This window comes from Thunnus maccoyii, chromosome 2 (genome assembly GCF_910596095.1).
Source record: "Thunnus maccoyii chromosome 2, fThuMac1.1, whole genome shotgun sequence".
NCBI classification, from domain to species: domain Eukaryota; kingdom Metazoa; phylum Chordata; class Actinopteri; order Scombriformes; family Scombridae; genus Thunnus; species Thunnus maccoyii.
This window is the reverse complement of record NC_056534.1, coordinates 21,838,529-21,862,589: the sequence shown is the minus strand read 5'-3', so window position 1 is coordinate 21,862,589 and position 24,061 is coordinate 21,838,529. Positions and strand designations below refer to the sequence as shown.

The 24,061-nt window shown below is 39.0% G+C and overlaps 1 protein-coding gene across 6 annotated transcripts in view; it reads left to right on the top strand.

Moving 5' to 3' along the window:
• Positions 1-24,061, top strand: part of tenm3 (teneurin transmembrane protein 3) — a 369,694-nt gene that overhangs the window by 253,891 nt on the left and 91,742 nt on the right. For all 6 annotated transcript variants that reach the window (XM_042397897.1, XM_042397853.1, XM_042397889.1 and 3 more), the window contains 8 exons: positions 1,173-1,292; positions 3,908-3,991; positions 4,500-4,624; positions 6,335-6,590; positions 7,001-7,102; positions 10,541-10,735; positions 14,461-14,661; positions 18,495-18,680. In XM_042397897.1, the coding sequence (XP_042253831.1) occupies positions 1,173-1,292; positions 3,908-3,991; positions 4,500-4,624; positions 6,335-6,590; positions 7,001-7,102; positions 10,541-10,735; positions 14,461-14,661; positions 18,495-18,680 (1,269 nt within the window). The remainder of the gene's footprint in view (positions 1-1,172; positions 1,293-3,907; positions 3,992-4,499; positions 4,625-6,334; positions 6,591-7,000; positions 7,103-10,540; positions 10,736-14,460; positions 14,662-18,494; positions 18,681-24,061) is intronic.

Below are 24,061 nucleotides of genomic sequence, written 5' to 3'. Positions count from 1 at the left end.
AGCTGTTCTCTTGTTGTTGGAGAAAATTGGTGAAATACATTGCACTTCTTCTTTAACGTTCTCCTGTTCCCTATATCTCACGTCATTATTAGGCTACACGGAATTCTGGGGCGGCGCCGCCATTTTTGCAGGATAGTATACCTTGCAGCCACTCAATAGATTACCATTGTTTTTGGCTGGTGAGTGAAGCAAATCTACCAGCCACTTGAATATTTTACCAATATTTGGCTGGTGCTAATTTTGTGCCCTGAATGTCAGTAAGGATGTTCAGCATAACAACACAGCATCTGACAACTAATGTACATTTACAGAGAGAGAGAGAGAGAGATGTTTACGTTGGCTAGCTAGCTTTCCAGAAATGCAGCTTCAAGTTAGCTAGCAAAATGATAAACTACATAAATGAGCAAAACTCAGGAGAGACGCAGCAGCCCGACACATCTCCCCTTTCTCCACTGTGGCTTACTTTGGGGGGCTTACTTGCTTTATCCCCGGTGTTTTTCAGCCACTTCAGCATTTTTTGACTGTAGGCTTTTTGCTACATCGGGAGCTGACTGGGTATCCCAGAATGCATTTGCACCAACAGGTGATACACTGTATTTGGTAACTCATTAGATTCTGTGAGCTGCAGTGTTGGTTCGGTTTGTTTAGGCATGAGGAGTGAGATGAATATCAGGGAAGGTCACAAAATGTGATGGGTCATTAAATTCAGCATAACACTTGCAGCAATGGCATCATGGCAAAGATTAAACTGCCATTTAGCTTCCCATATGTGGTCAGTTTATCCAAATAACACCTATTTCAAAATTTGCCTTGACGTTTTTTCTCTACTATCTCAGAATTGTCCTATACACCGTATTGTTGTGACAACGGGACATCCTTAAGCTCGAACGCTGCCGTTAATGCTCAGTACACTTAGCATTGCCCTGAGTGTATACACACATATACACACACGCACACATTCACATCTCTCTCTCCTTTTGTTAGTCTGTGACCCAGATAGACATAAATTTTTATCATTTTTTTACCATTTTCCTATTTCATCACCTAATTTTCCTTTGTCCTTTGCATTACTTTTGCTCTCTTTTCATTTTACACACTGTATTAACAGTCCTGTCCGTTTCTTGCTGTGTTTTCTTTCCCTCTCCTCTCTCTTCCCCCCCTCATCTCTCCAGCTATGCACCTGTTTGGTCTCAACTGGCAGCTTCAGGAGAGTGATGGATACGGGGCATTTGAAAACGGAGGAGCAGGAAGAGATACGACTCCCAACACCTTTATGGTGTCCACAGACAATGGTGAGTTCCTACTGAAACACCAGAACGGGATAAAGATTCACTCTGAGTGGCAAAAAAAGTGTTTGTTCCAGTTTGCAGCATATTTCAGCTTAAACAGAAATATGCTGTAGAAGTCACTCAAAATGCCTTTCCTTGTGCTAGCTGTAGTGTTGAAGTTGTACACTCCTCATAACGCAGCACTGCAGACAACACTGTCTTCTAATTATTGCAATTATGAGGCATAATTATGCAACTAATAGGAGAGGACAATTTATGTTCAGTGCCAGTGCACAAGGTAATGCAAAGACCCAACTGAGCACATGGGCAAAACATACAGATAGCTCCACGTGAGCTGAAGATGTTTCTGTGATGTCTTGAAATGGAATGGGGAGGATGCCAGCTATACCACCACATTTAATGTCATTGAAAGGAATATTGACCTAATCTAAGCCTAACCAACCTGTCAAGGTTTGTTGTTTATGTATAACCTCCCATCTTCCTTTTCTTGCAAGAAGCTAAAAAATATGTTTGTGGATGCATTTGCGTAGGATTAATTGATTGTCTGTGGGAAATGATCATTCAGCAATTCGTTGGAGAATACATGTTTACGGATGTGTTTTTATATTTACATATCTGTATGAATGTACTGATTATTTACTTTATTTGTTAGGGGAGGTTAACAGGTTAGCAGAGCTATTGGTAATGCATTGTAAACCATAATAATCAATGCAGGATAAAAATGTAAAGATGTTGGGCAAAAGTTGTTGTTGTACCTTGATAAAGTCTTGCTTGGCCATGTGAAGGTGACTTCATCCTGTCAATCAAGACTTTATTAAACCACACACACACACACACACACACACACACACACACACACACACACACACACACACACACACACACATCAAAATCTGTTCTTTGGTCATTCTCTACCTTTCACTCTTTTTCTCTTTAATGTCTCCATCATTCACTCATTGTCTCTTGCTTGTTCCTCCTTCCGTGCTGTCTTTCCTTCTACTTTCTGCTCATCTCTTGTTTCCTCACAAACGAAGAAACAGACTTGGATGGAGAGTGAGAGAGAGATGAGTGAGGGGGACACTACACATCAAAGCAGGACATTTTCTGGAAGTTGTAAAGCTTAAAAAAGTGTAGAAAGGGAGAGTTAAATTTTAAATGTTTCCTTTTCATTGACAAAGCTTTCAAGATGCTTTCACGAGACTGAACCTTCAGCTGCTCCAGAGCTGCCAACATTAGAAGACTCACAGTTTAAATAGTGTCATATGAACTCAAAGCAGGTCAGCTTTCTCAAGAGATGAACAACGTTTTTAAAAAGTGAGTAGAGGGACTCAGAATCAGACTCTCAGGGCAAGAAGACTTAGTAGTTTGCTCTCATGGGTCACACTAGAGAAATAAAGAATCAAGAATTAAGAAGAGGCAGAAATATGTTGTAACTCTCTTGAACAGGGTTAGTTCTTATTGGCTGCTGCAGATGTTAAAAACCAATTGTTCTCCTGCTGTGACATTTGTGTGTCAATTAGGAATATTAGGACTTCTATTACAAGACCATTAATTACCCGTAACATTGAGTGAAAGAGAGAAAGGCCAGTAGTGCAAGTGTGTTGTGTGAGAAAGAGCGATGGATGTGTGTGTGTATTTGAGCTGCGCTTAGAGATGTGTGTCATATGTTGCAGCTCATATTAATGTAACGACACACACACACACAGACACACAGACACACACTGAGTCAGTGTTGGTTTAATGCCCAAATGTCATGACTTCAGCTGTTAAAGTGTGATGTTATGAACAGGGAGGGCCTATGAAATTACAAACTTTAAACAGCGATGTAACCATTCCAGCGCAATAGTGCATGCACTGAATAAAAGCAAGTCTTCTTACATTTAATTACAATGACAAAGGTTTAAATCCCAACTCAGGTAACTGTGAGTGAGGTGTCATTTTCAACAGTTTTTCTGATTTAACCATAAACAGAACGTTTCTCAAACCTTATTGTTTGAGTCGCCTAATATTTACCAGATGTTTTGTCACATAAAGTATTAAATGAGTCATTAAACTGGTGGCCATGCAAACTCGGGTTAGTAACTTCTCCTAAAACAGACTGTTGCAGAGTTACAGTTCAGACTTATGAGTCATCTGTCATCCCTGTTCAGAAATAACATCTCTTACAAACCCATATTGCAACTCAGTGCAGGGGTCACACTGTGAACTCAAAAGATTCCTATAATGTCACACATAAACCAGGACATATGGTATTTATGAAAGCAGGTGTCCATATGTTTCATAAATGACAGTTTAGTTGTATTCATGACAAGGAACCTCAACACTTTTTAGGTCAGGCTGACATTTCAATTTTAAGTTTCAATATGACACTTAAATGAGCCCATGTGGTAACTTGATGATCAGATGCTGTGTGTATCATTCATATTCAAGACCAGAAAAAACAGTGTCTGCATCCAAGGTCAATCTTTTGTCTGCAGATTTCAGCACCCTGATACACCCCAGTCGTAGTGTTAAATTATATTTTTGCCATTGCAGAAATACAATTATATGGATAAAAAGAAGAAAAAGAATCCTTTACGTTTCCTGAACGTTGTGTCTCTGTGTTTTTCTCTCTACAGGTAAAATGTTTCTTCTAGAGAACAACACCATAGACACAGGAGAGGTGGATGTGGGGAGACGAACCATACAAGATGTTCCACCAGGTTAATCATACACACATGCACACATACAAACAGGCCTGTCATGCCATATCACTACACCACTGTGAAGCAACTACTAATAATAATACTAATTAATGCATTATATATTTTTTTAGTACAAAGTATAACTGAATGATATTTGCATATCGCAAGAATTGTGCATAATGACTGTATTTTGTGGATAATTTGGATACCTAGAATGCAAACTACAGATGAAGTTTATTCTCACTAACTTTCCAAACATTTCAATTAAATTTACTACTTTCAGTTAGCTTTGATTAAAACAGAAATGCTACAGTTTTAATGTAAAATAATTATATGATACAGTAATTGAAATATGTCCTCATATTGTGAGTGTGGAGTATCTCTTTTTTTTATGTGTGAGTACAGTAACTATATTGATTTTTATAGGCGATACAGAGGAGAAAATTCTGGACATGAATAAGAGAGTGTTCAAATATTTAAATCACTGATTTCAACCCCTACTTTTTTGTTGTCGCCTTTATCCAAGGTGTGTTTTGGAGGTCCCAGCTATATATTGACCAACCACAGTTCTTGAAATTCAACATCTCTGTCCAGAGAGATGCTCTTGTTGGAGTGTATGGACGTAAAGGCCTACCGCCCTCACACACGCAGGTAGGATGTACAGATACCTGCATATGCATGCACATACAAGTTCAAGTTCATTTATTCATAAAGCTTTATCAAGTATCTACCAACCTAAGTTACCAAGCACCGCTACATGTAAACTGTGTGAGCCTACAAAGAGAAACTCCCAACAGAATCTGAACAGGAAAAGAAAGATGGAAGCAAATGTGTGCGAATAAGAGGAATTCCCAGTCAAAACATTTAAGCGTGCAATAGATGCATATCTGCATATGTAGATGTAAAGCTGTAAAACTGACATGGGCCAAGACACCAAGATAAGATGAAATATAGTATGAGACAGAGAAACAAGATGAAGCCATGGAGAAATGGGATTTCCACCAGCACAATTATTTACAGCAGTCTGCTGCTAAATAAAAACACAGTTGAAGATGAGATTTAAGCAGCACAAACTTCAACTGAAGCAAGGGCATGCTTTTCATCTGGGTCCCTGAAATGAAATCTTGGGATCAATGCCGGGGCGACTGTATGTTTAGAGGTCTGTGGTGAATAAGCATATATTATACATATATATTTACAAGATAAAGCTGTCCTCAACCTTCTTGAATCGCCTGGCCTTTCTGTTTTTAACAAATACCAAAAGTGCTGACAACTTCTGCCTCCTAAAATGTCAAAACCCCAAGTCCCTTGTGCAACTTTGCAAGTGTGTCTAGGTCAAGTGCTTTATGGATTCTTTGTTCATAATGAAGCAGATAAGCTTCTTACAAACCTAAACTATCCATTTAATGACTACACTTACATCTCTGTGTGATGAATCATGTCTTCTATCAAAGAACTAATCCACTTATCTATAAAAGGCAGCTTTATACAATGCCACCCCTATCACAGCTCAATGTTAGCACTTCAGATAATAGACAGGGGTGTGTGTGTCCTTGTCATAACCTATTCTATCTAAGTTGCCATTATTTCTTTTAGAGAGGATTTCCAGTCTTGTCACCCTTAGCTGAGTAAAGCATTTTCCAGAAAGCCGTGTGATACAGTAGCATGAGCTACTAATAATATTTGATGCTACAGCTTTCTGTGGTCATCTAAGTTTGTGCATATAAGATTCAAATGTCATTCAAACACAAGCAATAACAAGACAAGACAGAATCAATTACACTCTTCCATGTGAGTAGGAACAAGACTAATATCAAATTAAACCATAAAGTCACACTAGCTAATTAAGGCATGCCTATTACACCCCACAATCTAGGGCTAAAAGTGTGATAAAAATATCAGGATAATCCTGAGCAAATTTCCTAGAAAAAACAGTCATTAAAGTGTTTTTTAGTTGACCGTGGTTCTAGAGAAAAGATCAGAGGGTCATCAAAATCTAATTCCACTGCAGATCATGTATATTCATACTAAATGTAATAGATCTGGGTAGTTTTCTAACAGACAGTTGGATTTACCAGCATTGCTGTCCTTCGGCCTTTGCCACTGAGACAACAAATATATAACAAATACTGTGCTAATCAACACTAAAGCTACGAGAAAGAGGTGGTTAGTTGCAGATAGTTGCTACTCAGCTAACAAGCTAACATTACTGCATCTAAAGATACTTTTTTACTGTATGGTACCCTGCAAACTCTTAATTGTTTTTTTTCTAAATGTTACTTTTGTAATCATAAGCTAAATGGTCTTGTAATAAAATATCTTCAAGGTATGTTGTCATTTTTGTGAATGTTCACCTTCCAGTACGACTTTGTGGAGCTGCTGGACGGCAGTCGTCTCATTTCCAAAGACAAGCGAGCCCTCAGTGACATGGATACTGGACATATACACTTAGCTGGTGGACATGAGGAGGAGTCTGGGGGAGCAGCCCGACACACACGCTCAGTGAACGTGCACGAGGCAGGCTTCATCCAATACCTGGACACAGGGATCTGGCATCTGGCGTTTTACAATGACGGACGCAACACAGAACAAGTGTCTTACAATACTATTGTTATAGGTGAGTCCCTGCAGTGTGTTTGTAGGAGTGAATACTGTATGTCTTGGAATTATTGGTGAGATACTGTGAGTGTGCCCGAGTGCACTTCAAAGTAAAACAATATGCAATACACACAATCCATGCAACATTACCCACTTGATTAGACCCACCAGTGTGCACAGGAAATGGCCAGTTAGGTACGCAGAGAGCCAACAATGGTTCATGATAGAGAGAGTGAGCGAGAGAAAGGCAGCAGGATAATTGGATGTTAGAATGTGTTGATTAGATTGAATGGCTCTAACTACGGGGACCACAGAGGGCCAGTCTCTCAGTGTGTATGTATGTGTGTTTTATTTCTTAAGATATACAGTTGCCAACCTACCCAATTAACTCGCACCCTTAAACCAGCTCTCTCTCCCTCTCCAAATCAGAGTCCATTATGGAGTGTCCTCAGAATTGTCATGGAAACGGAGATTGTCTCTCAGGAATATGTCACTGTTTTCCAGGATTTCTGGGGCCCGACTGCTCTCGAGGTAAACACACACACACACACACACACACACACACAAACACAGGTTCACCTTAATCACTTTTGGGGTATCTACATAGACTTACATTAATTTCCTGGAGGCTTACCCCAACCCTAACCATAACCACCACTTGCCTAAACCTAACCCTTACCTTAACCTTAACCACTGACCCAAAAATCAGTGTTTTATCAACTGGGAATACAATTTTTTTCCCCAATTGCACAAGCCATCCCCAATCAACTGGTCTTAAAGGGAAACTTCAGGATTTTTCAACCTGGACCCTATTTTCACATCTTTTTGTGGCTAAGTGACTAATGAGGACTACAATTTTTGAAATCAGTCCAGTATTGAGCCCTAGCTTAGTTTTATCTAAAAGATTTTCAAAGTCATGGCTGAATATTTAGCTGATTTCAACAACAACTCAACTCTCGTGAGATTTCAGAACACAATTTCTCCTTTAGCAAGATTTGGTTAGACACATAACAAACAGACCAGGTCAAGCAAAAGGTAAAAAAAAAGGTTTCCATAATGTTGTCAGACACTTATAATATCAATCTGAGCCTGTCCATGGCAAAAACAAGCACTTTCAGAGGACAGACATTGATGAGGTGCTATTGCCTCAAAGGATTACTTGCAGCCCCCATTAGTCATTTGGACACAAAATGGGAAAATATGGTCCAGGTTGAAAAATACAGAGGTTTCCCTTTAAGTCTGGTGTGTGTCCCTGAAAGTGACTTAAGTCATAACCACACACACATACACACACAATACACGTGTTTACTTAGTTCACCTTTGGGAACATTACATAGACTTACATTAATTTCCTGGAGACTTACTCTAACCATAACCATTACCACTACTTGCCTAACCCTAACCTTAACCACTGACCCAAATCAGCTTTTAAGAACTGGGGACACAGCTTTTATCCCCAGTTGGACAAGCCGTCCCCGATAAACTGGTCTTTTCAATTAATGTGTCCCTGAAAGTTGGCTAGGTCAGACCGCACACACACACACACACACACACACACACACACACACACACACACACAAACAAACACCAGCACATTCTCATTCCCAGAGCGTCAAACACTTTGTCACACCCCTCAGTGTCTGATTCCGATACACAAGGTACCCTTTAGCGTCTGTACGGGATGCACCAGGCTTTCAACTAACTCCAATGTAAACCCATCATTATTAGATGCCATGAGACCGATGACTTCTCTATAAGGTGACATTTCCGTTCTCAGGAGGAGGCGGGCTAGATGGATGGCTACATTGCTGCAGGAGACCACTGTTCGCTTCCCGCTTCCAGCCATGACGACGTTTCAAGTGATCATTTTAACTTAAAACACAATTTTTCCCCTAAACCTAACCAAGTGATATTTGTGCCTAAACCTAACCAGACCACACCAGTTGCTCTGAGCATGTAATATTACCACGGATGGGTCTACATTGGAATTAGTTGAAAGCCCAGTGCATCACTATACAGACGCCAAAGGGTAAATTGTGCGTCTGCATGAGACACCAGAGGGGCGTGACAAAGTATCGGTATTTGATGAGAACAGGTTGCACACACGCACACACACAAACACTCTGCCACCCACAGTGAGGCAGTAATTGTTGGGAGGTTGTTATCCCAGCAGGAAGTGTGGACTGCACACTCTGAAGCCTGTGCTGACTTAAAAGTAGAAAAGTTCTTGGCTGAGTGTGAGCAATAAGACACATTAATCAACTTTTAAGTGCAACTCTCAAGTGATTACATGATTGATCACATAAAGGAATAGCCAATCAAAGATATGGGTTGACCCTACAACTGTCATATTGTACATTCTTTTCTAAAATCGTAATTTATTCAGTGATATGTTATTTTGCAATAACATATATAACTACAGTCTTTTAAAAAGTTCATTTTATCTGTGTGAATTCTTTAAATCTCCAGGAAATGGGAATGAACTACAATCTAATCTATTTATAATGTATAAATATATAAAAAGGGATGAAATAATAGGAAATTAACCGCACTGGAAACAACATTATGCTGAAGGTACTGCTTGCTTTATTCTTAAGTTTGAGTAGGAGTAAAAATGAAGGGTTTTTACTTGTATTGTATTGTTCATTAGCTCCAAAATGTTACTTTCAGCAGTTTGATAAATATGCACTCAGGTGAGCTAGTGTTACAGTCACTTATAGACAGCATAGACTGCTTCAAAATAATGTCTGTGACGTCACCCATTGATGGAGCTCAAGTAGGAAAGTGGGTCAAGCAAGTAGCACCCACTTTACTGGACTCTGATAGGCTGAGACACCCCTCAATCAAGTAAACTTGTGACAAAGTATACCTCCTTTTAAGCCTTAAAGGAATTATGGTTCTCGAATTCTCTATCAAGACATATTAGTAAATATGAAATTAAATACTGAGATCTTTTGTTTGGGGCATTTTGCCACTAATTTCAGTACAGTTGTCTTGGAGAAAGAATTTAATGGCCTTTAGAGAAACTGCAGCTCACTTCTGGCTTCATCATTCAGCTCTGCACATAGAGAGATTTGGTTCAGTCCTAATACCATAGTGGCTTTTTTTCAGCCAACATAGATTTTCTATCTTTGACTAATAACTGACTATTTTTATCTCAGGAAATGTCAGCCATACACACTTTTGTGGATTTAGCCTATTAGAATCAGTCCTGCAGTATTGGCAAGCTCTAAAAAGCATGTAATCCATTAAACTGCATCTTATCCATTACAACAAAGACACAGCACACTGACTGGAGAAGATCAGCATAATAAAAGGACAATATTAGCCTCTTGTAGAAGCTGAACCCTAATCTAAATTGTGACACTTATAGGTGATCTCAGTCTTGATGGATTAGAGCCATCTCCCAACACACAGCTTTTAAATCTGGTGGTTGTTTGGATGAGCCAGAGTGGGGCTTCCTCTCTCTCACATATTACCAGTTATTGATGTAGCACAACTAACTGGAGCTGCCCCCGACCAAAGATTTTCTTAGTCGACTGATAGTTGACTAATAGTTAGTTCAAGCCATTAGTCGACTAATTGTTGCACTTTTATGATATTCATTTAAATATATATTTTTTGGGGATATCAGAGAATGGTTTGAGTTCTATGGCTGAGAAAGAATGCTATAAGTAACATTGTTAACACTGTGCTACATTACAGAGAAATACAAAACCATAATAATGAGCCTTTAAAATATCAGTTTTTCCTCCTATTTCTCATTTTAAGCGGTTTCTTGGCCGGAAAGTTCCTTACTCTTTTTGTGCACATGTGCCATGTGCCCCAAATTTAACAAAATTTTGATTTGGTCTATAAGGTAAAATTTGAAATCTTAAGAGGAGCTTCGGGGTTTGAAGAGTCTAAATTGTCAGTCTGTGAAACCAGTTTTTCTAACTGATCCATCTTCCGTGCTTGTGTCTTGTCCAGCTTCCTGTCCAGTGCTGTGCAGCGGTAATGGCCAGTACTCCCGAGGCCGCTGCCAGTGCTACAGTGGGTGGAAAGGCACTGAATGCGATGTGCCGGCCAACCAGTGCATCGACATCCACTGTAGAGGACACGGCATATGCATTATGGGCGCCTGCATCTGCAATACTGGTTATAAGGGAGATAACTGTGAGGAAGGTAAAGTTGCCTTTAATTTCTTCCAAGGACAGACACAAAAAGGTACATTTGTTGCACATTATGTTATTGACAAAGGTTAGCTGTCCCACCTTGCTCTGGGGCACTATTGCACTGCTCTGCATCATTTTGCATCATTGAGATGATGAAATTTGGTGAAGACTTGACTACCAAAGTACATGTCAACATAAATAATTGATTAAGTGCACATTTATTGCTAACCATAAAATTTACTTTTGAAACAAAAATATCCATGCAATTTGTTATAATTGAATAATAATTCATAATTGGTTTCACTTTCAGAGTTTACATGTTTTTAACCCATGTTATTGCTTGTGAGGACCTGACAGGACACTTTATCAATGTTAGTGAGACTGAACCAAACTGCACTTTTATTTTCATTTTGCCTGCAGCTATTCAAACTAACTATTTTATCACTCTAGTTTGAGCCTTCACTTTCTCTATCCTTAAAATCTTGAATACGTTAGATACAGTTGCAGCACAATTTTGATCTTAATGGAAGATTAATTATGGAAGATCTTGGTTCCATGATATCATGCCATCATGTCATCCTGCCATCGCTTGTATTTATGGCAAGGAAGACACTAGGGTTGATTGTTCTTTTGTTTGGCTTGAGTCTACATTACTTCTTTGCTTTTATCTTTTTATGCCAGAGATCAAACATACCCTTCTGTAGTTGTAGATGTAAAACTTTGTAAACAACTGGCATATCTGAATGAAATAATTGTGAACATACCCTAATGGCAAGAACTGAAGATTTTTATAATATGCCCCATATTACGGTCTTTCTCACTATCCCTTCATGATTATCTGTGTCACCTATTCAGTGGTGAAGTACATAAAATGTACATTGTTACGGGTATGGGTTCTATACAGTTTACAAGCTAATAAACCCACTGACCTGTTTGTAAGTATCAGCTAAAATCAACCCTAAAGTGAAGCTGCTGACAGGTAGTTTATTAAACTAGTGTTGCTGCAATATGGTAAATTAATTTACTCTAATCTCTCTGTCACACACACAAACACACAGACATGATTACTGTCCAATTGCCGACAGGTAGTTGGCTAAGATAGGCAACAAGCTAAACTAATTTAATCTGGACTGATCAATACTAATCTGCTATTCACTGGCTGACACACACACAGACACACACACACACACAAACACACACACACACACACACACACAGACACACACAGAGGTTGACACTCATGTCTATATGATTATTCACATTAACAATAAGTGTGTACAAATGAAGTCACAAATGCGTGTACATGCTGTGTGTACACATACACACTCATACAAATATGCAAATAGATATACAGTCACAGGGGACAGTAACCAGATTAGTTTCAGATTAGTTCAATCCTCGGTCACACTAATCCTTTGTGAGCGTATATATGAGGGAGACAGAAGGAGAGAGTGAGAGAGTCTGAACAACAGAGCAGAGTGTATGTGTGTGTGTGTTGTAATCTCATTTACAGCTGCTGAATCTGCAAATTATGTCAAAGATGCGATGTAGGTTTTCCATGAAAAATATCATCGATGAAATATAATGTTCATTTGTCTGTGCAAGGAACCTATAAGGAGCACACAGTCAAAGCCATACATGTTAGAGCGTTACTGAGAGGGAGAGAATACGACCTAAAATACAATTTGCATATGCTGCTGAAAGAACAATATTCACTGGTGTTTTAGCTCTGGTTTGGTCCAACATGTGGGTTGCTAGGTTTTTGATTTTCTTCACCAGCCACTCCTTTACTTTAGCTCTTTTAAACCAAACACTGAGCTTAAAGCAGCTCAAACCTGCGGAGAACTGCATAGACTTGGCAGTACAAGCAGCTCACTCGATGAGGCGTTAATATCAAAAATATTGCTCTGATATCATGGTCTGCATCTTGGAGGTATGCCGTAAGGTTTTTGTAAGAGTGTTATAAAGGCAAAATAGATGAAATGGCATTGTTACAAATCTCATTAAAGACACATAATTTAAAGGTTTTTTTTTCTTTTTCTATTTTATCTCGCTGTTTTTTACTTGTGCCTTGTGTCCAATTATCAAACTCTTCAATTATTTTTTTTATTTATTTTTTTGTTTCTGTGGTTTTCAACCTAACTATTTTGGTTCACTCTCATAGACCTTGTTTTTAATCATAGCAGGCAGCAGGTTTTTCATAAAGCCACTGTATGCACTGTATGCTCCTCCTGGCGAGGAGCCGACCGGGGCTGTTCGCAGCCCTGGCCAGCCTCGGCAGGGCTCCCACAGGCAGTGACCACCCCCCGCATGCTCTGGTGGTGAGGTGGCAGTTAAGAGCAATGATCAGAGACAGGGAAAGGATAGCAAGCAGGCTGACATAGTCAAAGAGAGAAAGTCAAAAAATGAACAAGATAAACAGACTGAGCATGAGAGTAGTTCAGAAAACACAGCTAGTGTAACTGATAATCAAGAAAGTGAAAAAGTACACGATGATCTGATAGTGTGTGAGGATTTTATTGAAGACAAAGATATGTCTGATGATGATTTGTAAAAACTGTCACAAAAGAGGAAAAATTCAGAACCTTTCCAGAGTAGTGCAGAAGTCACTAAAGGGACAAAAGCTGGAAAATCCTCAGCAGAGTCAGAAAGTTCTGTATAGTGACATTGCAAGCGTTCTTAAAACTAATGGAGGTCTGAGTGCTCCTTTCAATGTTCAGAGGGTGGTCAGACCAAGCTACTCTCTGTCCAGCATGTTCTACTCTCCATCAAGCCCCTAGTCCGTAAACTGAGACTTGATCTTAGCACTGTTTGTTTTCCTGACTGTGATGTCTCTTTTAAACTGTCGGTGTACGCTGATGATGTCATTGTCCTGGTTAACACACAGACAGATATTGATGTGTGTTAGTGGATATTGTCAATCTGTTTGGTTGCATATCTTCTGCTAAAGTAACCTGGGGGAAGAGTGAGGCTTTTGGATTGTCCCAGCTGGGGTGGACCCACTCTATCCAGACTGCTTCACACTGCAGGAGTTTCTACTCTGGGGCAGGTGTTGGAGCTGGCTGGACCACAGTTGGACAATAGTGAAATATTGGAAACATAAGCTGACAGGACATGAATTCTCTATTTTAACTGACTTTTGTGATGGTGCACTGCTGCCAAACTGTTCTGACCCATATCCTGCCATTGGACTGTTTTCCTGAATTTAGGGTTAGGGGTTAGGGTTAGGGGTTAGGGTTAGGGTTACTTGAGCCTGTTGATCTTGTAGGTACGTCTTTGAAGGACGCCTCAGGGAAGATTCTGTATAAATTTATGGTAAAAACTTTGAATCAGAGTAAATTGAATGGCTGCACTGATACCCTGTGGAAGACTTATTTGGACTTAGATCCTGACTTCAAACCAGGATGGAGGTCTTTGTATAAACCTCCTTTAACAAAGAAACATATATGTTAATGGAGTGGACAAAATATTAGAACACCATTCAATATTATGCACTCCAGTACACCACCACCATCCACTACAACCTCAATAATAAACATGAAGTAGAATTATCACATTTCTGACAATGTCAACAAAAACTGAAAATGTATCAACTTTGTAAATGTAGAATTTATGGCAGAGCCACCACCAGATCCCCTCACTGTAGGGGTCAAGCATTCACACCAGTTTTTCCTTTGATTTGTCATTCATTTTGGTGTATTTTTTAACGTTCTCTCTTCATATCTCTATCTCCAGTGGATTGCATAGACCCCAGCTGTTCGGCCCATGGGGTGTGTATTCATGGCGAGTGTCACTGTCAGCCAGGCTGGGGCGGAGCCAGCTGTGAGATTGCAAAAGCCATGTGTCCAGACCAATGTTCAGGTCACGGCACCCACAACGCTGAGACCAGCACCTGTACCTGCGACCAGAACTGGACCGGACCCGATTGCTCTTTAGGTGTGTGTTATGTGTCTTGCGATGTGATGTGATGTGATGTGATGTAACAATCTGTCAGTGGGTAATTTTTTATTCCATGTTTTTGTCTCATTTCTTACAGAATATTTAATAATAATAAACTAATGTTTTATAGTGTTTGTAAAAGCAGCATGGCACCATGCCTTACAGAGTCAGTAGGAGAGGATAAAGAAGAGCAGTATAGGCATAAAATGAAAACAAAAAAGCAATTAAAAGCAAAATATAATTAAGATAACACTCATAGAGATGTGAGCCCTGTAGGATCAGGCATAAAAGATGCGTTACATGGTTTGTAAAATAACTTATAAGACATAAGGTGAATAAAGCAGACAATTATGCAAAGCCTGAACCTGTAAACATAATTCAGGTTCAGGAGTGATTTTAAGGATGATAGTGCTTTCTCGGGCAGTGTACTCTTAGGTCAGTGACATAACTCTGGGTTAAACCGCATTAAGACTTGTGTAAAACCAGTAATATCTCTAAATCAATTCTTAAACTAACAGGCAGCTAATGAAGGGAGGCTAAAAAGTAAAAATTATTATGGTCTCAAGATGTCTTGCAGCTTTGGTTTGTAGTAACTGCAAACAGACTCATGTAAAGTATAGGGAACCTGGAGACTTGTTTACAACATCATGAAGAGTTTTGCAAGGGTTACTGTAGCCAGGGATTACGTTGGGATTTGTTATGTAGGGGAGCTCTTTCAGCATTGCTATGGATGCACATGTGTGTGCACATAGACTACAAAATCTGATTGATATCATATCAAAGTGAGACAACCCTCTGCTCTTTTGGCACAAAGCTCTGCTGTGTCTCAGTGTATCCTCACAGAGCTGTAGCTTGGCTGTAGACTGCAGGATGGTACTAAGTGAGCAGTGAGCAGCAGTCTGCAGACATCAGATACTTAACCAGTTTTAAGCCTGTTTTAAGCCTGTTTCAAGCCTGAATTTTATGACACACTTTCTGGATCACTGTTGCTTTATGTACGTGTTTTAATCTGGTATAAAGGTTTTAATCATGGGATGTAAATGGGACAGTATGCATCTGAACTGAGCCATGCACATTTTCTCTCATTTTTTCTCGCTGGCTTGATGCACCTCAACATTGTGCAAAGGATGCATGTTTGTTTTGTTTTATTTTGTATGTAAAGCTGTATCCTACAATCTATACAAAAGAATATGTTGTTGTCATTGCCTTCCCAAATGACCAATATTTGTGTTGTCTGATTCTGTGCCCCCCCCCAGGACAATGTTGTTTGTCAGTGCTTTCTAAAATGTTTATGATAATTACAAAAATTCTTCATATGACTGTTTTCTGATCTGCCACAGCCATGATTAAAGGATGGGTTCACTATTTTTCAAGTGTGTCTTAAAACAACTATACTGAAATAGTTTTTTCTTTCCATAATCAGTCCTCTGTTGTTTTAAGACACATGTGAGAAATTGTGACGATGTAAGGTTTAGGCATGAATCCCTCTTGGTTTAGTTTAAGAAGAGATCATGCTTATGATTAAAGGAAACAAACATTTACTGAAACAAACAGTGGTCTTCTTTGTCACAGTCGCACGTCCTGTTGACCAATCAATTAATGTCAACCTCCTCCCCAAAAGGTTTTGCAGCACCATAATGATGTTACACGATAATCCACCTTGGCTCCTGACAGACATAGGTCATGATTTTTTTTATTTTCAATTTTTATTTATTTATCCTTTATTTAGTCAGAAAAGTCCCACTGAAATACAGGACCTCTACTTCTAGGGAGTCCTGGTCAAGACGGCAGCATGAGCATTTTCACGTAACAAAACAATTTGACATGGTAGAACACATACAATACATACTAATAATAACATAGGTTGTTTTTTGTATTAAACAAATGACCAGTGTTATCTTTTTACTAGTGAAAAGAGTCTCCCATTTTCTGTTGGTCTAGTGAGAGAAGGATGATAAAGAGAGAGAGACCTAAAGAGATAGCACTGATGCAGAAAAAGAGGTGAAACAGAAAAAAAACTGAAGGAGGAATGCAGATCAGTAACAGATGGCTTGACATGAAAACAAACATAAGATGTGTGTGTGTGCTCACTTCTATTTGTGTTGCCTTGTGCTGCCACACTGAACTTTGCCTTGTCAAAACCATCAAAAACACATCCAATTAAGTACTGACTCTTTGTAAAGCACACACATACACACAAACTGATACATTGACAAAATAAATACACACACAAATACACATACCTTTTGTTCAGTTATGTTTTTGTCCTTTTCTGAGGATCTGTGGATAAACATCCAAAAAGACACATACAACAACACACACACACACACAGACACACACAGTATACACCCTGAGGCACTTCAGGCCCTTATTCACATAGTTTAGCAAGTAAGTTATTTAATCTTGCATTTACATTACATTACATTTGCATTTAACTCATTAAAACACACACATGCAGATAAGCAGGATCACAGAGTTGAGTTCAGGACACCTACACACACAGATACAGGTGAATTAGGGACAGACTTGTGGGAAAAGTTTCTGCTCTTAATTGATTTTTTTCATTTATTTTCCATCAGCTTGTCTGGACAGGTCATTATGGTTTAGGAGAAAATCAGTGTTACCTGAGCCAGGACTGCTTTCCTGTCCTCCTTTTTATTCAACTCTTCAGTTTAGTGCTGTGTGGATTAACACAATATATTGCATTGTCACCACTAATAAAAGCTATTAATTAATAACTGATAATCAATGTTTCACACAGACCCATGCAGTGTTGACAGTGTGTTCATTTCTGTTTCCAATAACAGTAAAGGTACTTTTAGACGGTGAGCCTAGTTCTGGAAGATGTGGGTAGCTCAAGCTTCTAAGTTTGATTGGAGGGGGTGTTACTCTCCAAAAGTATAGGAACATTGGAGGTTGGGCTTGCAGGGATGACCGTCGCTGATTGGTCAAACACAGCCAGCGCAGCTACTTCAACTTGTGTACCGCTTTGTTCATAAAACACTGAAGTACTCTAGTATCGATTTTAGAAGTTTAGTTCCTGAGATTAATTCCTCTGGTTCCAAAGTACCTGGAACTCATGGTGGAAACTGGGTTACTGTGAGGTGATAAAAAAGTTTGTGGCTACAACTGTCGTCCTGTCATGGTTTTAGATGATTGTGTTCTGCTTGACAACAGGCTACCTCCCCTTCCCCAGCAAAATACTACAAACAGTTGTACATAAACAATTGGATAACTGCCTTTTCACCCACAGTGTTCATGATGTGTTCCAGTCAGGTTTTAGTGTGGAGTTGTGGATCATGATATTTTAATCAAGAGACTTCAAGAGTCAGTTGTTCTAACAGGTCCTGTTATTAACTGGTTTTCCTCCTTCCTCAATATTAGGACATATGTTTCCCTCAGTGGCCTTAAATCTGATCTGCTGAAGCTAAGATTTTCCCAGGGACTTTTACTTTTTAATTTGCTGACAGTATCCAATCATTTGTATGCGGATGATACCCAGCTGTACATTTCTCTGTCTTCTGACAATCTTATGGTCCTATAAGCAATCTGAATAAAAATAAGACTGAGATACTTGTACTTTAAAAAACCAGAGACACATATTTGATTCACACCTTGACTCACTGTCTCTGGATTATAGTGATCAAATCAGGAACCTCTTAGTTAAGTTTTTACAGGTCTCAAGGTCTTGTCCACATTGTGTAATCCACAATTGCATGAAAACCGTATTTTAGCACAGTATAGATATTGTTAAACCAACAAATGCAGAAAAGATATTCTGGTTAGCATTGTGTATGTGTATGAATATATTTCTTTTTATTCTCCAACAGAGGTGTGTGAGGTGGACTGCGGCAGCCATGGTGTCTGTTATGGCGGTGTGTGTCGGTGTGAGGAGGGCTGGACGGGAACTGTGTGTGACCAGAAGGCCTGCCACCCGCTGTGCAGCAAAAACGGAGTGTGTAAGGAGGGGAAGTGTGAGTGTGACCAGGGATGGACTGGGGAGCACTGTAATATTGGTGAGTGGATCAAACACACTCACACATACACACACACACACACACACTATAGAAAAAAAGTGTAAGAAGGGAAAGTGAGACTGTGACTGAGATGTTACTCAGTATGCACAAACATGGCACATGGAATCTAAACTCCCACATTCAAGCTACTCTTTTACTCTTTTTCAACTCCTTGAAAAATATATGTGATCTGTGCAAAAATACTAAGAGGAAGCATTTTTTTTTACCTTTAGGTAGCTGAAAAAAGATAAAGTTAGACGAATCTGGCATTACTCAATGACTTACTCACTTCAAGGATAGGAGAAATGTACAAAACAATAGTACAGCACTGCACAGCCTTCAAGAAACCTGGAGAGAAAAACCTGGTGGGAAGGTGACCTCCTCATCAATAATAGAACACGATAGAATCCATGACAGATATATTAAGATCTCTTCTCTTCATGGGTGCTGCTGGAATAAGATTAGAGAGAAGTGTTGCTGCTAATTATTTGTTGGTTATCATTGTTGCCCAATAAAACCGGAACCATGATGGTGCCACTAGTGAAAATGACATAAAGGTTGTAAAAAGCAGAAATGTCCTTTAAAATCAGTCAAGGTTGGCCATCAGGGTGGGAAATGCTATCCTCATCTCCTTTTTATTACCTGGGGTTCCCCCAATAGGCTGTATCAGTTTCCAAGGCTGCAAAAAGCTCCATCTTAGCGGGACATTTCTGTCTATAACCACTCCTAAAAAGCTTCTTTTCTTTTTTTATTTTAGTATTTCAGTCTATTGAAAATATTTCTAGAAAAGAGTCACAATCTAGCTCGCTGCAGTGAAATTTAGAAAAATAAAGTTAGATTTTAGAAAATATAGATTAATTGCGCTGGAAACAGTTCTTACTGTGCTGGCAGATTTTTTCACATTTTAAAAGAAAAACTTTCATTAACTGGCATTAATTGACTTTTTGGTCACAAACAAACTGTAAACACAACACTGACATGTAATAATAATAATAATAATAACAATAATAATAGAAATAATACCTTTTAAGTTTTGCGAACATTAGAATTCATTTGGACTTGTGTTTTGTCTACCTGATGAATGTCAGAACAATATTCACTCAGCTTTTAGCTCTCTTTTGGTCTTCACCATTAATAAATTGTTGTTATAAAAATACGGATAGTATCAACTTTAAGGATTTAATTACAGACAGAAATGACTTCATAATGAGTGCATTTATTCAGTGCAGATATCTCTTGAAAGAATGGTTAAATTTCCATATGTAAAAAAGGTACTCGACATGTGGATGTTGATCTGGATTTTTCTGACATTGAAAGAACAGCTTGTTTAGTATAGATGGATGGAGCACTAACTTTCCTTGTTATTTTGCTTGGTACCTGCAGTACAGAAAGTGGGATTGTTTTTTTTTTAAGTGAGTATCCATGGCAAGGTCAGAAACCTCATCCTTTTGTCTTGTAATAGTTTAACAGTGAAACTGATGAGCAGTAAGGCCTTTTGTGGTGGCTATTTGTTGTCAAACAGACAGACAGCTACAATATTGCTGGGAAAAAGCTGCAAATTGGCTTCAGTTATTGTCATTTAGACACACACTGACACACAGGGAGAAGGACACTGAGAGCATAACAACAGTGAGATGAGGAGAAATCCATTTAGAGTGCTTAGCCAACAAATGGCTTGTTTGTTTAGACAGATTGTATGGCTGGGGAGAGGATTCATACAGGACGCTCTTTTCTTTTTCCCGTCTCTAAGCATCACATCGACATCTTGTATGAGTCTGCTGGAAACTGTGACCTCACTGTAGAATTGTTTCCATATTCATTAATTGGCTGTTTTTATATTTCAGCATGGAAATAGTACAGTGTACATAATGCCCAATGAGTTTTCATAAAGCCAGCACTATCCAGTCTTTATCTAGAATACAATATATTGATGCCTATTGCTCTGATCTTGGAACCTGAAAATTCACTGACCATACCAGAGTTAAGGAAGAGTCTCAGATGAATATGATGATGAGTAATACAAATCCCCTCTCTTTCTGTCTGCCTTCTCTGCCTTCTTTTCTCTGAACCTCTTTGTGTCTAATTTAATGTCTACTTATGTCTGCTTTCCTCATTCACTTGCCTGGTGAATCACAGTGTGACTTTTGTAATGAGCTGCCCTCGCTGATGGTGATACTGGAGTCTTTTCTGCTATTCTTCTCCACCCAGCCTACTAAATGCTTTCTTTCTTTCTTTCTTTCTTTCTTTCTTTCTTTCTTTCTTTCTATTTTTTTATTTCTTGTTCCCTCTTAAAGCTCACAATCCGGATATTAGAGTAAAAGGTACTGTACTCTTTTTTTCTTCCTCTCATCATCAGCTTTTCTCTTCCTCCCTTCATCCTTTGCTTTTCTCCTCATATACTGTGGAGCTGTGGCTGCTTCAGTGATGAGTTATTTTGTTTTCTTTATTTATTCAGACTTTTTTTTATATATATATATATATCCAAAGTAAAAAAGTTATTTTTTCCTCTCATCCCCTCTATCATTTTACCAGCACTGACAACATTGACAACATTACTGTTACTGGGCATTTAAGGATTTTAATATCATCCTTTGCCGAATGTACAATGACTTTACTTTACTGTGTCTGTATCAGATGGCAGGCACACTTGGGTGTTTTTCAGATAAATTAAATTTAAGAACTGTTAAGTATTTTGAATGAGTCTTTATTTCATCTACTGGTTCATCAGTAGCTTCACCTTTTTTTGTGAATGCTGTATCCTTCTTACCAACTCAAATACCAGCTTATCAGTGGCTTCAGAGTGAGTCCCTAAAATATTTTAGATTTCTGGCTTTCCTTTTACTGCTGGCTCCTGGCTGTCCTTTTACTATGAATTAGTTTGATGTTGGTGACCTCTATTTTATGGTGTCTGTACAGCTGTTAGTATCACTGCAATGAACATCTATAAGCAAGGGATGTTCCCTTGGTAGTCATGCTAAATGTTTTAGCTGGATCACAAAATAGGGGAAAATTAAGCATAAAACAGAATAAAATGCCCCTGGAAAAGACAAAAAAAATCATCTTCAAAAAATATGCATTACTTTTATTGTTCTTGTTGTTCTCTTGTAGATACAGTATGTTTGACATAGTAATATTTGACATTATTAGTAACTTGGGAAAGTGTAATACTCATGGTATAGTTTTACTTTCAGCAGACAAGCTCACTAGCAGCACAGACAAAAATAATATTGAAAGTTTTGGATATAGACCATGAAATCCCAGCTCTGCTTAGGAATAGTTTTCCTGTAAGCTGTTTCCTCTCCTGTCCCTGTTATGTCTATGCATAGCTCTACGCCCACATGTGTGTGAATGGGTTTAAGCAACTGTAATCTGGCTCACATAGTTGGCTTTGTACTGAAGATGTCAGTCATATGTTATTTTAGACAGGACATTTGTGTAATTGCACGTATTTGCACAACTGCAAAGCAAATGCCCATTGCACTGTCACAATATTAAATCATTTTAGCTGTTTCTAAGCCTTCTTCTGTTCATTACACATTACAGGTGTATTCTGGATAATGACATGAGAAAGGCAATGAAAAAGAAAGCATATTGAGGTCGCCTTCCTTTACGTCATTTAAAGAAAACAGTTGCAGTCACTTTTAGTAAATTCATTGCTAAAAAGGCTGTTTCTATGACTGTTCTTATTGCATATTATTGCATCCTGCTCACAGTATACACTTGGATATAGTGTCTGAGACGTCTGCCTTTTGAAGCCTCTCTGACATCTCTGCAGGCTTTTGAAGCAAGAAAACACAGTTTTGTGAAATTGGGCAAAGCCTACAGCTGAGGTTAGACACAAACAGCAACCACCACAGCTGAACATGATACACTGAGAGATATGTCAATCAACTAAACATTACCCCAGACATGCTCTGATTCAAGTTTTTAAAAGACTCCAGTGATTTTAGTATTGCACTTCCATAAAGATGGGGGATGGGTGAGAGATGGATTAAAACAGGAATGGTGAAAATTGATGCAGGAGAGGATGATCCTGATGAGGGCTGTAGCCAGGATTTTAGAAACACCAAGGTCATGAGCCTAAGACACCTCACCCCCTACAACATAAACAGTGTCTGTAATGAGATGTCAACAGTCTCCTGTATGAGGGTCAGATACGCTACATACTCATCAACCATCCCGACCTCCAATCCTCATATTTTGTCCCACTACCTAAAGGGAACGCTACTTCCTGTGCTGGAGTTTCCATGTCACACTCGTGTGTTGCATACAGGACCACATTGGCTCCAAACTAGTTGTGATGTGACAAATCATGCTCGTGGTTACTCCTCTTAAAGAAGACCTATTATGCTCTTCCTTATTTTCAGTCATATAAATAATGTTACAATATTAGATGTTCATACTAAACGTGGCCAATGTGTCAAATAATGATGTAAATGTATGTAGAAGTCATCCTTGTGAGCAAAAACCACAGGCTTCAGACTGCTCTGAGCACTTGGTTTCCAACGGCAAGTTCACTGCTGCGCTCTGCTAACATTATGGCCTTTTTTCATTGTTTTGGGGGTAGTCACACCGAGACATGACTTGAGTTGAGCTGGCACGCTGTGAGTGTTTTCCATTACACAGCAGAGCAAAGTAAAATAAGTTGTTTACCTGTTTGAGGGGTGCTGGTTGTCTGCAGCTCTTCATCAAACATCATCATCACTGTGGCTGTTTCTGCTTGTACTAGTCCTCCCTGCATTATTTCTAACTGATATGCTCAACAAAGAGCTCCAAATATCTCAATATCTTGTGTCGACCAGTTTTAAGCACCACTAATGAAGCTCTGCTAATGCGGTGAGGAACATGTTTAATTTCCTGTAAATTCTTCACAATAAAAGTCTCCTGTTATTAAGTCATTTAAAAGCTTATACTTTGAAGCAGTAAAGCAGTAGATGTTAGGTTTGCATCAGCGGTAACTTAACACAATTCTGATATGTGCTGCCCGTCAGTAGGCTTCTGGAAAGCTGGCCAATCAGACCAGAGAGGGCTCATCGAGAGGAGACAGGAGCTAAAACTGCCTGCTAGAGACATAGGCTGAATAAAGGGCCAGTATAAGATAAATAAGGAGTTTTTTGAACTGTGAATCACGCAAAGCTACTACTAGAGAAGAAACAAGAAGAATTAAAGCTGCAAGCAGCGAGGAACGGGCCCTCTCACCTCACGCACATTGGAGGGAGCAACAGCAGTGGTATCACTATTGGAGGTCTGTTTACACGTCTCTGAATTGTCAGGATTATCATACACTCTGTGAATGGATAAAATATTATTTCCTGTGTGCAGTACATGGTGCTGGAGATGACATATTGGAAATAGTTTATATACTTGATGAATTATGTGTC